Raw genomic sequence first — 17,846 nt, forward strand, 5'->3', positions numbered from 1 at the left:
AATCCGCCGGCCGGTACTTCGCCCGAAGGTCAAGAACAACGATATTTTTGAAGGGCTGTAACTTTGCGAAAAAAAATTGTAGCGGCTCCATTTTTTTTTCAAATTGAAGGAGAAGATTTGAACTTTATGACGATGCAAACGGCGTCCCCGAGAAAAAACGTTGTCCACGTCCGTGCATTCCGTCAAACTTTGCAATTTTCAGTATACCAAACATGCCCTCTCAGATGTCAGGGGTTACAGGGGTAGGGGTGCATCGCGTGCAAAAAATGCAGATACATTCTTAAAGTAGAGACTTCAAGCTTCATTTTGAAAAAAAAAAAAAATCATTAGTCTGCAATGATTTTTCGCGAAGTAATCGCCAGTCAAAGTTGGCCAATTTTCGGCAATAAATAATCTATGCCATAATTCTTTTGAACTGTGTATGGTATATTGAATATAATTGGTTTATTATACAGCTAATTACACACGTACCTCGACGCGGAATCTTTTCTTGGCGAAATTTCGTGATTCTGGGAAACGATTTCTTCGCTTTGGTCCTCACAGAATCCTTCCACGATCCGAGGAGACTCCTCGGTTCTGGAGGAGGAACTGGCGTCGGATCTGGGCGTGGATCCTCTCCTCTCGTACACTTCAGCCTTCGGCGACACTAAATCAGACTTGGAAGAACATTTGAGGACTCTCGTCTCGCTCTTGGGCGAACTACGTCCAAGTCGCGGGATAGACGGTCTTCTTTGGTTACACTCGTCGGATTTCGACACAGGACTCTGCCTGTCCTTATTACGCTCCCCACAGCCGCCGTGGCTCGCTCGGCAATCGCGTCCCGTGGAATCCTCCCTGCGCTGAAACGCCAGCTCCTGATGGCTGGAAGTTTTGGAATTACCGGGATTCCGGTTGCTTTCAGTCCTTCGTGCGTTACAGCAGCATTGCTCGTTACTCCGTACTCTGTCTTGACTCGCTTCTTTATTCGCACCGCGTGTGTCTTGACCACACGACTGGGTCTTGATGTCTTCGTTCGACATTGATGAATTCTCGTTACCAGGCCGCGCGCAGCTCACTCCGCCGAGGACTTTGTCGTTCTGGCTTCTATTACCGGAACTGTGAGTTTCCTGACTAGAGGCCGACGATTCCTTGGCAGCGAACTCGTGCCTCGTGGCTTCGTTCGTCCTATACGCGAAGCTGTTGAGTCTAGCGCTGGACGAGCTCGTATTATTGTACCCTCTGGACGAATACATGGACGAGCCTCCAGAAGCTGATGGCGCACCCGAGGGTGAGTACTTATCCAGATACGTTGACCATGAAGGCGCGCCGGATACTCTGTTGCTGCCGCTGAATCTCGAGAACCTCGACGTCTCTTCGTTTCGATCGCATTGTGTCTCTTTGTCGAAGCTAGCCGGCGGTTCACGGGATCGAGTCACTTCCTTCTGATGAACGATACCGATCTCCGCCCGCCTGTTCCTTACGTAAGACGAGGAAGCCGGAGGTGTCGGCGAGGTGCCTCGAGTCACCATCGTCAGCGTCAAGAGCTCATTATCAGCGAGTCTATCGTCGCTCTTGCCGTCTTCCATTCTGCTTGATATCTTCGACGGCTCGTGGCTACCGTCCTCGGGTTTGCTAGCGAGATGCCTGGAATCCTCTTCGTCTTTCTGATTACTCGGCTTACCGTTCGAGCTTCGGAACCTGTCCGTCCCGGAGTAGCTTACGGTCGCGGACGTTCGCTCATTACCGCTTCGCGATGGGAGAAACCGCGAACTAGCTGTCGAGCCAAATCTCGTCGAGATCGTGGCCGAGCTCGATTCGGACGTGCCTGAAAAGTGGAGCTCTTTTAAAATTAATTGTTCACCCGCGCGCCAGATCCGACGTGTCGGGAGCGACGCGCGTTGTGAGACGCGCAAGTAGGAATGCTCGTTACTTAATCGAGATCTGGCATCATTAAATGTACCGTTGGGATTTATACGCGAGTGCAGATTCGATTAGAACAGAAACAGATCCAAGAATTTCAACTGGGGCGGGGGGGGGGGGTCGCTATCTGCGAAATCTATAGCTTGGGGTAATTAGAAAGGAAACAATTATCGCGCAGGGAATTATCGCATAGAAAGTAACGATCGCGATGACTAGTAGAATGAAAGATGAAAGATCGTAAGAACAGGAGAAAGTGAGAAGGCACATATCTACATCTTTCTCTTCTTCGTAATGTAACTATAAAACAATCGTACTTACTGGGCGAAGCGGCTGAGCGGCCATAAGACGGCGCTCTCGAATAGACCCTGAAGGAATTCGTTTTCCCGGCACCGGCCACTTCCGGGCTGGGCTCGCGCGATGCTCTCCCGGAATTGGGACGTAATCCTCTGTAGGAGACCGGCGGCGGATGGTCCTTCTTCTCAATTCTAGCATCGTTGCCATAACTTCGACCGAAACTCGATCCGGGATATGTGCTGGAGCCGTAGCGCGATATTCCTTCGGGCTCTCTACTCTTCTCCCGCGAAGCCGGCCGGTTATATCTGTCCAACAGGGAAGACGACCTCTCCGATGTTTTGCCAGCTGAGTATGAGTACTTCTCGAAGAGAAGAGACGACTTGCTGCCAGATAGCGGGCTCTTCGCCCTCGTGTCCTCGGAAGACGATCTTCCGGAATACAATCGACCTTTGTCGGTATCTTTGGTACCTGCGGTAAATGAAGGAACATATCGTTCGTATTAAGATCTCGGGGGAAGCGATCCACGTATGACGCTCCAAAGACTCCTTTATCAGGATCGATAACATTATTTTACACGAACATGTGAAATAATTGTACAAAAATCGAAACAAGGGAAAAGATCGAACGTAAATATTTTTAAATATAAAAATTGAATATAAATTGATATTTCTTTTAAGCTACATACAGAGACAACGCCGAAATATTGCCGATGGAAGTTAACGCGGATAAATCAATATCTCACATGAATATTTGAGAGTAGGTTTCTCCTCGAGCTTGTCCTTTTTGAGAAAAGCGCCGCCGAAACTCGCGAGCACTCGTTCCTTGGCGGCAACTCGAGCGGAACTCGATCCGACTCCGGAATAGCTGCTTCTACAGCTTGGCAGGTTACTTCCGCCGGAAGTGTTCCTACTAAATGTGCTGCCTATGCCGACGGCTCTACTCCGATATGCTCCTGTATCGCCCTGTAAGTCGCAGACGGTAGAAATTATAAAGCTCCAATTATCAATCGTGTATTTTGCTTTTTACGAACAACAATCGGCTACAAATTAATTTCATTCAATTCGAATGACAATAAAAGTATAAATCGTGATAATGTTTTTGTTTGATAACAATCGGAAAATTACAAATCTTATCTCCTTCGTTCCCGAATTTTTCAGATAATTATCATCTCTCATCTTCATCTGTTTAAAAAATACATCATGTTGAGCTTTGTTGATGCGTGAATGCCTCAACGACATAATTGACCAGAAAATTTGCTCTTTACCGCAGATGAGGAGGAGCTTGTGGGTGCACAACGGATGCTGAAGGATTCGGCTCTGGCTCTGACAGGGTTGGCTCGAAGATAAATTAACAGAATCCCTGTATTCTCACATTTATTAATCTTTCGCGTCTTTAGATGTCAATATGAATTGGTGAGTGTTCAATTTCAACGTTTACAAAGCGTAGTGCATGTAACATTTAGACACAAATCGTATTCGTATCGATTGCCAGTGAAAAAGTCTCACCGCGCAAAGATGATATATTTCTCCAGTGAGAAATTATTTGCCAAAAATCGATGGCGTTCATTTATAACGCCCAATTTCATTAGAAAAGTAATTTTCCTAACGAGACTTAATAACTAAAAGATATTCTTGAATAGTTATAAACATAAATGCAGATGAATCTATCTTGAAAAAGAGAATATAAATCACCGTAAGAGGCTTATTTTGTTGCTAATAAATTGCATTATTAATGCTTTGCGTTATGTTGACAAGATTTATCAGACGCTTCTTGCGTCGGCAGTAACAAGAAGGTTGGACGTTAAGCCAATAAGGCACTCGCAAGAAATCGGTCTGTGGGTGTCCCAGGATATTAACGATAATAAGGATAATGAGGATAATGCGTAGTCTGCATGCATGCCCAAGAAGGCGCATTTGATGAATGTCTTCATTAAGACCTTTTTGCTCGACTGACTAAAAATATATTCACCTTATTTAAATGCATTAAAATTAGAAATTAAATTACTTTACCAATAAGATCTTGTTCAAATGATCTCTATTTAAGCTCTTCGACAATATTACTTAAAAAATTCACTTATTGGATAGACTTCTTGGATATTTCGACACTAATTTTATATTCAGAGGAAATGCGAAGTAATGAATCGATTAAATGTTTGCTGTGATCATCAAAATCATAATTACGAAACGTTGCATCTATTTGGAAAGCGGATGAGCGATTTCAAACAAATAACGAATGAACCTAAAGACGTCCATTTATTACTGAGACTCAATCGAATTATAACACCAATTTTATCCCGCAGTAATAGCTCGTCTTCGTTGATCGTTTAAATCGTAGGTCTAAGAATAACAGGGACAACAGAAGAGGAGGAAGCGACGAAAGGGAGCGGGCAGTATTTCTGCGAAGCCTAAATCGGGCTTCTGATGCGCGTCATCCGTGGGTGTGCGAAAGCGAAAAATGATAATTCGTATAATTAACATAAGTTTGGCGAGCGGCCCTGCAGTACCGAAATAGACGAATCAACCTGGACGCGGGAGTAATAACCCTTGCGTTTCTCGCTCGTGCAACGGGTGACGCAAATAAAAACTCGCCTTTACATCTCGGTCGCGAGTTTTTCTTCCGGGGCTTTTTCTCCTATTTGCCTTCGGTAGACACGGTAGATAAGGGACGAGTAGGGAAGAATATAACGACTTCCATGATTTCAGTCTCACTTACAATTTCTCCTGGAAAATTACGACACCGCGTGATAACGCATTCGCAGGGTAACCATCGGCCGGTTCTCCGTGCCGATGCTTCTGAAAAGTGCCATCCATTATTATGCTAATGGCATTCGGCGCGATAATGGAATTACGAGCGTCATTTCTTGAGACCGCCGAAGCAATTTCTTCGGGCGGAAGTAGACGTCGGAAACGATAAGTCTTCTCGACGCGTTGTATCCCCAACCCCATTGTCGCATCCGTGCCGATTTAAAGCTATAGAACATATCAATATTGCGCGATCCCTTTTCATTCTGGCAAAAATCGTCGACTGCACCGAACAAATATTCCGCGATAAAATGATGTTAAATGGTTATTAAAAAAACAAATGGAAATTTATGCGGCGTGTATCGCGATAAAGATTGGTGGAACTTTTTGCTTTCCTGTGTCCTTCAATTGAAGCTATAAAATGGAGAAATTACAAAATTTTTGTTTCCACAAAATCCCCTCTATACTTAGCAGGTAAAGCGTGTGATTCTCCTCCGTTGTGCTTTCGTTCCCAAAATGAATTTTCCAAACGAACGACTTGAAATTAACCGTCCGTGCGTATTCCGCGATTTCTATTCTCGTTCTATGCGTTCTATTGCAGATTGGATTTCTATTCTATTTGACGATCTTTGTGTCGTCCCGCTCTGATTAAGCGACCGCGTTGTCGCGGCAAGATTAGACGAAGAATTAGACGAAGCATTACGGCAATTGCCTCGTGAAGCTCGCTTTTGCATTTCGACCTAATCGAATTGTATCGCGCGGATACGTTTTTCCAAGAGGAACTTCGAGCTTTCTGTTTGATTAAAAATTTCGTCCCAAGCGAATGCCCTTCGCGGATGCAAATCAAGGGAGGTAAAGGAGTAAAGGGGGCGGGCTTAGGATTGTTCATCGTAAACGCTATTACTTAATTAAAGAGGGAAGATAGGGACGAGCATAGTCGGCTTTTTGCCTCTTTTCCCTTTGTCTTCCCGCGTAAATACTTAATGAGGAGTTTCGAGCTGGAGAGCTGTTTTGCGTTTCCGCCGGTTCGCCGTGAACAGTCCTCGCCGGGGAATAACGAGGAATCTTCGTGATCCGACATGCCGCGAGCCAGAAAACGCGCGGCGGCTGCGATCTTATCTCGAGATTCCTTAATTCCCCTACATCTCCTTCCTTTCGGGGCAGCGAACGAAGCAGAAATCGGTCGATTGGTCACTGAAGAGGCGAAACGGCAGCCGCGTCGGTTCCCGCCGTAATCTCCGGCGCGATCTCTCGTGCGGTAAAAGGAAGCGGACTTAGAAAGGGAGGAATAAAAAGAAGAAATTGATACAAATGGTGATCTCAACTCGCGAGCTGTTCCCGCGCGTGCCGTCTGCACGATCGATCTGCACCCGCCGACATCGATCGGCGATTTCTCGCGCCTCGCCGCGCCGCGGCGAAAATCCGTCAGCGGACGCACCCTTTCGACAATGACAAGTCTGATCGCCCCCCGCCCCCGTTTCTTCCTCGCGACATCTCGTCGCAGCGCCAAGCTCACCGAATTGAAAGCGAGCCGATCGGGCGAATCTTCCGATATTGCTTTATCGCCCATAAAAATGGCTGTTTACGACGCCCCCGATGCTTCCGGCGCTCCAACCGGGAACCCCCATCGGCTGCCAGATAAATCGCTCTGTTTCCTTCGCGAAAGCAATCGGTCCCTGCAGCGTGTGTGCTCCCTCTTTTTTTACTTTCTCGCTTTTTACGCAGGGATACGCAGGCAATGGAACGCCTCCGCGCTCGTAGACTTTCCCTCTTATCTCTATCGATGAGATCGAGAGTAGTCGCGAGAAAATGTTGCGAACGGCGCTCGCGGCTTTCTACCTCCCGTGGTCTCTAATCTTTTTATAATAACTCGCGGAGGGTATAGTTTCGATGTTGCTTTTACAAGGTAACCGTCGCGATGCATGAACAATGCATAAAGATAAATTCAACGTACGATCGTTGGGCGAGATGCAAATTTTGCCACTGCTATGTGAAAAGCTGTCTCCACTTGTCGTCGCGACTCTCACTGATCCATTTTTGCAGAAGGTAGCGGCGAACGCATTATCGCATTTTACGGTCTTACGCGTCTTAAACGCACACTCGAAAAATTCCTCGCTTTTCGACATAGTCGCGCCGTAGAAGAGACGAGGAGAAAGAAGGAAGACAAAGCGTGCCTCGAATACTCGTGTGCTTCCGAAGACCCAGTTTTTACGGACGGATTTTAGCTGCGACATAAAACGCATACGCGCGAAGACGGCATTAACGCGTTTACACAAGAGACTTGTACAGCGTTCGCGCGTTGGAAATTCTCGCGTTTTCGCGTTGGGAAATCCGCGCGTTCGACTATCGCACAGATACGTACACACGTCGAGAGAGAGAGAGAGAGAGAGAGAGAGAGAGAGAGAGAGAGAGAGAGAGAGAGAGAGAGGGAGATAGCCGTCTCTACGTCGGCACGGCACGGAAATTTCCGAGTTTACGTGAATGCGAGAGAGCGCGACGCGGTATCATGGCGTCGCGCGTCAACGAGTACATATACGACACGCATACATACGCGCACATACGCGCTATTGCGTATTACGGGAGATATACGAGGGTAACAATGTCACGGTGCGCTGATATTTGCATTTATTTCTGTCCGTATGCACGAACATTGATCGTTAAATGTTATCATCCCTGCGAGCGCGCGCCGTTATATCCTCCAGCCTCGATTTCCGGGGGGAGTATCTCTCTCTCTCTCTCTCTCTCTCTCTCTCTCTCTCTCTCTCTCTCTCTCTCTCTCTCTCTCTCGTCACTAGGTATTTCCGAAGAGCCGTGAAATCATCTTGCGCTTGCACTCCCGCGTCTTGAGAACTCGAGACCCGGATTTATATAATGCTCGAAGTGAAATAAATCGCGGTTTATCGATCTTAGTCCGTAACTTGCGAGTATAAGTTATAAATATCATATTGGTTTTCTTCTCTGTCTCTCTCTCTCTCTCTCTCTCTCTCTCTCTTTCTCTCTCCCTCTCTCTCTCTCCCTCTCTCGTCTCGTCTTTTCCTTTCTCTCATTTTTTTCTTTCCCGTGACTTGGCACGTTATTGCTTCAAGTGCTTCACTTTACTACTTTGAAAGAAGTATTCAGGCACACACGAGAGACTAAACGTTTTATTCGCGATGATGCGGTACATTCTCGATGACACTGATGAGGATGTGGGCGACCGATGCATCGTGATACTAACTCGAGGGGAGGCCGGATAATTGAAGAGTGTCAGCCTGATTTAACCTCCGGCGACTCGGTGCATTATTATAATTTATGACGCACGACCAGCTGTCACGAGCTCGATAGAACGAATATGTTGCTTAATTGTATTCTTAAATAGTCGAAGCGTCGTTGATCCTTTTTCGGACCACCCGCTTCAAACGGTTCGGGGAATTATTTGAGAACGAGCGGAACGAGAACGTCTTTCTCATGGTGATGTTACGAAGCGCGTTTTTTAAATCGTCAAACGTACACAACTCTGACTTTCTCCCGTATCTCTGTAGGTACGAAGGAAATTTGACGGAATGTAACGGCGATGTTTTAAACGATCAGCGTCAGCGACAAATATATCGTGTTCGTCGCAATCACAGCGAAGCATATTTTCGCGCATGAAATTTTCAAAGCAGCTCGATATCGGGCAGGACTCCGCGTACACGATCCCGCCGTAAGAAGGCGCGTAATTTTCACTGGTTATCCTATGAGAAAGCAAATTAGGTTGCCATCTACGACGGTGGTCTGTTATTTTACGGATCGCATGTTGGACACGCGCCAGGATTTTTGGCACGTCGCGGTGTGAATCGAGGAAGCGACCTCAGGGAGCTACGCCACACGTGCGGACACGTGACGCTTTTAGATACGACATTTTAGAAATCAGTTTCTGCGTGCGGAGCCGATGAGGGAAATGCTTTTCCGAGTGCGGTACGGACGCCTGCACTTCGCCTCGACTTCATTCGCCGTTAATCGCCTGCAGCCGCGATCTATCCGCGAAAATCTAGGCAACACCAACGATGTGGATGTGGACTGATACTTCATACGACGCGCATTAAAATTATACACGCGTCGCATATTACACACGCGCGGCATTGACCGTGACGCAAGTGGATAAATACCCGTCATCCGTTTCACAAGCAGGGGAGCAAAGCGCATTCGCGCAAACCGCCGCGAAATGACAGACCGCAGCAGATGAGCAACTCGCGCGATGCGCGCTAGAAGGTATAAAATATGTAAAAGTCCAATTACACGTAACGCGTCAAACGCTATTTTCAGATCCGATAAATATCCCCCCCCCCGTCGAAAGTGTCCGGCGGGAGGGATTCGCTTTCGCGACGGGTTACTTACGCGGCCAGATATCCGGCTGGATACGCTTATACTCGCTTAGAAAAAGCAACGGCAGGGGAAAAGATTCCTTCGCGGCTTCTGGGAGTACAGATTGGAGAATCAGTCAGAGGGCGAGGGGGCCCTGTCTGGGCGGGGGAAACAGTGCGACGGCCTGGCCGTGTAATTGGAAAACTTCCGGCGCCGTATAAGCTGCCGGAAGTTGCGGCTGAAGCTCGGCGGTCCGGTTTCAAAGACGGTAAACTTCTCAATGGCGTTACGAGCCGATAAATCGTTCATCATTACATCGTCGTTGTTGTGCCGGGCGGCGAGTCGTCGGTGCTACCGCGTCGTGCATCGATCGCTCGTCTGGCACTTTAACATCGTTCGCGAGTGCTTTCCAGGAAGCAATAACGCATCATTGTACACGGAATGATACGCGTTCGAACAGTCGAAACAGTTCGTTCCTTCGAGGGTAAATTGAAATATCTCCATTGTTGATTTCGTTAATGGCTGTAAAACGAAATGGTCCGAAGCCATGATCGTTCGTAGATATCAAACGAAGTCCATTTTCATTTAGTGCGGAGGAATTCAGGAAACCGATATCGACAACGAGAGAAGAGATAAACTGGCTGAAAAGCGGAAAGAGAAAGAAAGAGAGAGAGAGAGAGAGAGAGAGAGAGGAGGAGGGGGGAGGGGGGGGGAGGACGGTAACATTAACATCGCGTAAATCACTTTATTGTTACGGCCGTATGTCGCCGGAAGTTCGTACCGTGTTGGACTGAAATTGATATCAAACGACGAAGGGATTGAGAATGACGGAAAATCAATACGGCAGCAAGCGGTGGAAGGGCGATTCCCCTCTTGACGACGAGAGCTAGCAAGAAAAGAAGAGTCGAGAGTCGCGTACGGGCAAGTCGAGCGAAGCTGGCGTGTAGCGATTAAGATCGCAAGATTTCGCAGCGAGCGATAGAGAGACGCTGTGTGTACAAATAGTAGTATTAAACGTTCCCTCTTTCAAAGAGCTCTATACTCCGATGCTTATCGCAGCCGCGAACGTTAAAGTCGCGCGCGAATCGCGATCAGGAATCGGGACGCGTGAGAGGGACGCAGAAGTGCAACATCATTCTGGAAAAACGGCGTGCTCGATTCGCACGCGCGAGAATTCACGGCGAAAACAGTAGCTGGGCGAGTAGTAGACCGGTTAGTAGATGGCGCAACGTGAAACATGGCAAATGATTGCAATTTACTATCGCGCGCGGAAGTGGAGTCGCGTTGCAATTTCAGTGATGTCCCTCGGCAAATTGAATCTAACGCCGACGAGTGCAACGTAAATTCCGCCGGTATCGCGCACGACGAGCTAACCTGTTCCATCATGCAAACGTATCATTTCTACACGCGTGAAACGTATAATTCTTTGTATCTTCTCCGCGCCGATGTACCGCCGCGTGTAGCTGCGGCGAATCTCGCTTCCGTACAATGATATCTCATCTTATCGTCGAAGAGCGACGAAGAGCAAACCGCCACGAACGAACAGATACTTTGTGCCGTTCGTTAGCGTTGCAGCTTCGCTCCCCGTCTCTCTCTCTCTCTCTCTCTCTCTCTCTCTCTCTCTCTCCCTTTCTTCGTGGCAATTTTTCTGTTTACCGCAAAATGTCCAACTCAGCTGTTCGTTATTTTTCTCCCTGAAAATCTGTCGTACAGTATTTTTGTGTCGAGATTTTTTACGTCGAAAGAAAAAAAAAAAAGTTTCTAGAGCTCGTGCCATGTAAAACACGTGATTGTTTGATGAATTTGACGAATGTTCACGCACGCATTCATCAGGCGTTCGTGCTCCGCCGAGGGCGTTGCACCGTCGCAAAAAATAGCGACTTTTTTATTTCGGGCGCAACGATTTCTCGCGTAATGGGCCGCCGGATATTTGCAGAAGACGCGCGCGCGCGCTTATCGATTCGATGCGCGCCGACACCGTGCAGCGGGTCAACCTGCGCGGGGCGAAATTGAGTCCAATTCCGGCAATTGATCCGTGAGATCAGCTGTGTTTGCCAACAACCTTGTTGCCCGCGCGGCGCGTCGCTAACAAGCCGACGACGTCAAAACAGCAATGCGTCGGAGCTAGCTCTCGGTGCCTGGCGCGATTTCGAAATGCCCATTTTTGCGGGGGTGAGTCCGATGATGCGGGCAAATATTTCGGAGCACGGCGGCTTCGATTCCGGCTTGTCGGCTGTTCGATGGAAACGGCTGCGAAACGCTTGCAACACTTGCGGGAATTGAATAATGTCCAACGCGGATCGTCCGACGGTCGCCCGGAAGATCGCCGTCGATGTTGCCGCGCGCGCGCGCGCGCGCTCTCATTTGAAATTTCCGCACGCTTCGGAATCTCTTTCTCTCGCCTTGCTGTTTTTCTTTTTTAATTAAGGGCGAGAGAGGAATTAACTGGGTCTACGTGTATTCTTATTTAAGCGTTGGGAATCATAATTTTCCGCGAGATGCGGTCTAGCTCGTCTTAGTGGAATAGCAAACTTCCACCATAATTTAAGGCACGGTCGTGGAGGGGTAAAAAAAAGGTAACACCGGCGATTATGAGTTCGCTCGTAGTTTTAGCTTGAAAGCTCATAGCTTATTTATAGCTTTCCTTCGCTGGAAGTAATTCACGACGCCGCGGTGCACGGAGCCGGTGCGGCGAATTTTTTAACCGCGTCTCGATTCAATCTCATTCACGCGATGAGAAATTTCGTTCGCGCCGTTTAAGTGTCACTTTTAGAAGCCGCCACGAAAATAGACGTTAGATAACACGAGTACTCCGTACTGCCGGGCTGCTCCGAGTGCGCGCGGTGTCGGTCTTCTTCCACTTTAACGTCGACGTAACGCGTACGTTGCGCGTGTGAATCGGCGCATCTATTTATACGGTATACATGAATACAACGCAGAAAATCGTCGGTTTTCTTGCCGCAGCCCCGCGAGCCCCGTTATCGAGCGTGGTCGGTAACGGAGTGAACACGTGGTAGTTTTGGCAGCGCCGTTCGCCGCCGCTTATGATTAATTCAATGGCATACTTCAACCAGTTTCTCTCGTAACACGCCTGTCTCTTCCAGCACACGCGCAACGTCCGACAGTTCCGCGCTCCTTCGAAGACTCAGAAGCCGAAGTCCATCTACTTCCGTCGTCGCTCTTGCAAGAAGCCAGAAGAAAAGAGAGGAAAAGAAAGGAGCAAGGGAGGAAGGAGGAGGGAAACAAGGGCAGGAAGGAGGGCGCAAAAATGAGAGCAAAGCCGTGTGCCTATGACTGTGTTCAAATATAGCGTCGGCGGCTGCTCGCTTATAGCCATTCGTGTTCCCTTACTTCGCAACATGCATCCGCATCTATATTCATGTTTGCACCGAGTTCTATCAATGACACGCTATCAAGAAGTTGTACAAAAGCTGTTACACATACAGCGTCTTTCGCTGTATCTGTGTTTTCCCGCCGACCAGGATAACGCGACGCGTGTCAGGAGACGCTGTTTATAGATTCCGCGCGCTGCGAACTTTCTCAATTTTTTACACGGGCGGGGCGGAGGGGGGGGGGGGACGGAGAAGGACGAAGTCGCGTCTGCGATTTATTTCGAGAGAACATGCTGTTAGTATTCTAACGCCGTACAAATTGATCGTTTGACATATCTCACAGCGCGCGATAAACTGTCTGCATATTTATTATATTCGCCGCTAAAGTCGTCGCTGTTATAAATTATCGCCTGACGTCTCTGACTTATCATTCGGAACGCAGACGGATATTTCTTTTTTGCGACGATCTCTCGTGAAAGAAGAGATTAACGATTTGAGATAATATATGAAATGATATGCAACAACTTGTACAGTTACACAATAATTATGTAGATAATTACAGACGATAGCTCATATACGTAAATGCGCTTATGTAAAACAATTAGTGCTTTGAGGAACAGAGCAGTGTGCGCAGCGTTGGAGAGAGTTCTCAAACATAATTGTACTCATAATTGCCCGTGCAAAGAGCTTGAAAAAGTAACCTTTTAATATTCCATTGCGCTAACTTACGGCAGACTCGAAAGTCTTTGGGCGAAGCGTCGTGCAATGAAAGCTAAATCCGGCGCCTAGCGAGAGTCGCGGTCTCTGTTTCTCTCTTTTTTCTTTTGTTTCTTTTCGCGGGGCTTACAGTTGCGTAGCAATAAATATCAGGCTGTATTGCGATGCAAGAGGAAGAGGAAAAGAGCATCGGGCGGATATAAAAGAGAGAGGAACGGGGTGAGCTCGATTAAAAGCATTCGCGCCATCGTTCGCAGCCCACGATTGCTCCCTCTGAAATATTCAAAAGAAGCCGTTAAATAAATCCCTCTCTCCGTTCGCTACGGCTTCCGCGAGGCCAGCCCGCGCCGCCCTGCACCTTCGAGCTCGCGACGTTCAAACACACGCGCGCCGCTCTAATCCCCCTGAAAGCGTGCCGCGTGTCAACGGGGAAATTATTAATGAGTCGTATTGTGTCCCGAAGGTCTTTCCTTTCGAGAGGCAGGAATCTTCCGCGCCTCGTTTACGCCGCGTTTAATAACCGTTCAATAATCCTGCACCGGATACAAAGCACCGGAGCCATTACGCTGACGCTCCTTCGTTCACTTCACTCAAACAAGCAACGTCAGGATGAAGCAATCTCGCGAAAGGGACATGCAAATTCGCGCGAATTCGTCGTTCGCTCTCGGTAGCTCTCGAGAGCTCAGCGGTAAGTCGAGTTCGCGCGGGAGACAGGAATCGTCTGCGACAAATATCACATGACGACATCCGTCTCGCGTGATACATCGACACACACTTCGCGCGGCAGAAAGAACTCGAGAAAGAGAGAGACAGAGAGAGAGAAAGAAAGAGAGAGAGAGCGAGGCAAAAGACAGGTAGACGACGAGGTAGTCCGGCCCAAGGGTATGCTCTTGCATCCAGGTCGCGTACAAAGATCCTTATTGGTAGACGAAGGCAAACCTCACGAAGACGCCGGAAGCTCTTGTCTCTCGGGAGCTTTCGAGAGAGCTTCGTCTACGCGCTCTCGAGGTATCCCGCTCGGTGCGAATCGCTCCGAGGGCGAGCCCGGGTTTCCCTTGCGCGACGTTGAGGCGAAGCGTTACGAAATTCGACACCCGGTAGAGCGCGACGCCTCCGACGCCGATCGCGTGTGCGTGTGTGTATATTCGAGGCAGAAGAAAGCTTTTACGCACGAATATACACGCGCGCGGGCAGACGTCGTCTGGGAAAGACCCAGCTAATTTTGCTAGCCGCGCCGCGCCGCGTCGGGACGACTCGCGTCCCGGCGACCCGATGCGAACGAGTGCCTTTCTGGACCATCACGCAGCCGAGATTCGCGCTGGCAAGCCACTCGTCGGCCGATCGATCGATCGATCAACGATCGGCGGATATTCGGATTTCGGTGAAGAAGCTACGATTTTCCGCGTGCGCGATCTTTCTCAAGCGCTCTTCAGACCCGACCGGTCTGACGCGATCGCGTCTGTATCTATCTGAAAGCGCGAAATCTTTTTTTCGCGCGAGTCGCGAGACGCGCCGCGCGTATGTACCACGGCGGGAAAAGGCGAGTCGTTTCTGCTTCCCAGAAACATTCGCGACTCGTATTTCGTTTGCTCGGACGAATTTGAACGGTATTTGCGATGAGCGATATTTGCACCTGCGAGGAAAGTAACATCAAACGCTGAGTCGCGTTTCGTTGGGCTCGCGTATATTTTATAGCTGTTCCCGTCTGTCGTGACGTCACCTTTTATCGCCACCTCTGCTCGGGAAGAAGCGCTGTGCTTGTAGTTTAGTTTAATTTTACTTCGCGAAGTCATCTTTCTCTCGCACATTAACCAATTTGCGCGTTACCAGCAGCATCAAGCTAATTACGCGGCGAGACACTCCGCTTCGCCGTCTCGCGCGTGATATTTGATTAGTGGCGAGTTTTTCGAAGAAAGCCCGTGCTTCGCGGGCAAACTCCGTAACCCGGTCGAAATAATTAAATACCCCGGCGGACTCGCCGGTATTACTGTATTTCTAAATGTGACCGCTGTTTTGCAGAATTTCATTTCCCGCGCGCTGAATTCTCCGCCGACTACCACGGCGGCGGCGAAGTCAAGCCGGGCGCTGTTCTAACGAAACATTCGTGATAAAGGGGCGAATTTAATTACGAGCCCGCGAGATGTACAATACTCGCGTGGAAACATAACGCAGCATCGCGCGCGCAGTTGCTCCGTTGCTGCAGTTCCGAACTAAAAGTGAAAAACTCACAAGGCACGGAAGTGTAAACTGCCGTCGCGGCCGCCGCGCCGCGCCGCGCCGCACCGCGCCGCGTCGCAACTGGCGCGCGGCCGCCGCGAATAAAAGGATATCCCACGCAGCCTGGACGATAATCCGTCAAGCGCGAGCGCGCAGAGCACGGGCGAACTTATCGAGGAAAATTATGCGTCACCGGCTGCGACGGCCGGAGTGACGGCGACGACGACGAACGAATGGACGCTCTATCGGGAGAGCTTTTCAAGTTAGCGCTACTTTCCAAACACCCGGTTTGGCTCGCGGAAAGAACAAGAAGCGACGGCGGCCGCCGCGCGCGCGACCTGGACCTTCGGACAGTAAAGTTAATGGACTTCATTTACATTGCATAATTGCGACGAAAGCGGAGCCAGCACTCAAATTATACGCGAGGACCAACGACCAGAACCGAGAGAGCAAAGGTGCCCTTTGAATATTCGGTATGCTTAAAACACTCATTTACACTGCACACGTTCGTTAAGTACGCCGCGCGCGAGGCTGAGAATTAATCGGCTTGCCGGACGGCGTAAACGCGCGAGAGGCCTACGTAAAGCTGAGCGCAGTAAAGGCGAGAGCGCAGTGCGATAATGCGTTTGCGAAATTGTCGGGTCGGATTAATTCAATCGCCGCCAATATCGAGACACGACGGGACGCATTCTCTTGAATCTTTCCCCTCCGCGACTCTGATGATTTATCAGCGATCCTTTCGAGAGACTTGTCGTACAGGTTGCGCGAAAAATATCATTTCAGCCTGTCCATTTCCGTATAATCGCGACATATATCACCATAAACCGGCGCCAAGCGTCGGATAAAGATATATATCGAGGCGCGTACATAACGTTTTCGGCTTTCTTCATCTCACCTGGCGCATACACGCGCTTACGGAAGCGCGTGGGCTTAGCGCGCTGCCATGCCGGCCGCCGCGCCGCGCCGATTGCGTTAGACCGGCGCCACGAGACCGAGTGGAGATCGAGAAAGAAAGAAAAAAAGCGTTATCGATAATCGGCCGGACACTTTCCGCGCGACGGCGCGAATGAGCGATGGCGACGACTCGCGCGCCGTATCCCCCCAGATCCGAGGCGATAACGCGAGCGAGCGCCGTTGCGTTCCGCTCGCGGAGTCTCGCGAATGCGAATGCAAATCGCGGCTATCTATTTCAATAACGATAATCCCGCGCAACACACCGCGGCTGGAAAGCAGGCACGTGGTCGAGTATATCGGCGCAAATCGCCGGCGCGCGCGCGCGAGTCGCCGGGGTGCCTGCGCGGCTGCGCAGGCCGCAGATATCAATCTCATCGATCAAGAGGAAATTGCGTTCGTCTCGACACGAGCGCGTCGTCGCGTCATCGTGCAAGCATCGTTGTTTCTTTCGCAAGCGCATGCACCGACGCGTCAGCGCACCGGAGCGTCGCACATATCCGCGTTGGCGGAAGCTTTCAGCGCGTCCGCGCTGAAGAGAACATCGTCGATAAAGCGACGAGCGGGAAAGCGGACGAAGCCGTTGCGCGAACGAACGAGAAAATCATCAGTTCTTTTCATCGGGCCTCCGATTATTTATTCGTCGTCGTGTTTCCCCTCTTCCGTGTCACCGAGCCGCCTCCGCGATGGAGACAACGGAGAACGAGTACTCGGGAACTTACGTAGCTCCTGTACGATGTCATGATCCCTCGCTCCACTTTGAGACGCCGAGGAGACCGCGGAAGAGGGAGATGGCTCCTCCGAGGCGCTTCCTCCAGCCAGGTTCACCAACCACCACCCACCAGGTCACCACGAGCACCCACACCACCGTCGCACGATTCACCGGCGTCTCGCGCTGCCTACGGCGGGACGTTGAAGAGGAGAGGGCAAGTCGCGCGGTATCAAGGTCACGCGCACGGAGAGCCGGCTCGCTCTCGCTCGATCGGACGGTCGAACGATTCGAGGAAGGCCTGTTCGCGCGGCCTTCTCCGCGAGAGGAAGGTGGCGAGCGCTGTGAAGGCGTTTCGTTTCGGACGAAGCTTGGACCCTGAAGAACCGGCGACCCGCGAGGCACGCCGCGGGTCCCTCGCTCGCTCGCTCTCTCTTTCTCTCTCTCTCTCTCTCTCTCTCTCTCTCTCTCTCTTCCTCCCTCTCCCTCTTCTTCTCTCCTTCGCCCAGTTACTCTTTCTCTTCTCACTCGCGATCTCGGCGCCTCCTCTTCTTCCTTCTTCTCGTTCCTCGGCTTGCTCCCTTCTGCTCGCCTCGTGAAGCTACGGGACCAACTGCTCCTCGTCGTTCTCTCTTTCTCTCTCTCTCTCTCTCTCTCTCTCTC

General features: G+C 49.9%; 1 protein-coding gene across 1 annotated transcript in view; it reads right to left on the minus strand.

Annotated features, from left to right (window-relative positions):
- Positions 1–17,582, minus strand: part of LOC112589944 (dentin sialophosphoprotein) — a 28,626-nt gene extending 11,044 nt beyond the window's left edge. Inside the window, exons 1-4 of the mRNA XM_025305024.1 lie at positions 17,197–17,582; positions 2,936–3,155; positions 2,218–2,661; positions 472–1,804 (exon numbers count right to left, since the gene is read on the minus strand). Of these exons, the coding sequence (XP_025160809.1) occupies positions 472–1,804; positions 2,218–2,661; positions 2,936–3,155; positions 17,197–17,217 (2,018 nt within the window). The 5' untranslated portion in view covers positions 17,218–17,582. The remainder of the gene's footprint in view (positions 1–471; positions 1,805–2,217; positions 2,662–2,935; positions 3,156–17,196) is intronic.
- Positions 17,583–17,846: the final 264 nt, after the last annotated feature.

Source organism: Harpegnathos saltator, unplaced genomic scaffold (genome assembly GCF_003227715.2).
Source record: "Harpegnathos saltator strain DR-91 unplaced genomic scaffold, Hsal_v8.6 scaffold664, whole genome shotgun sequence".
Lineage (NCBI taxonomy): Eukaryota > Metazoa > Arthropoda > Insecta > Hymenoptera > Formicidae > Harpegnathos > Harpegnathos saltator.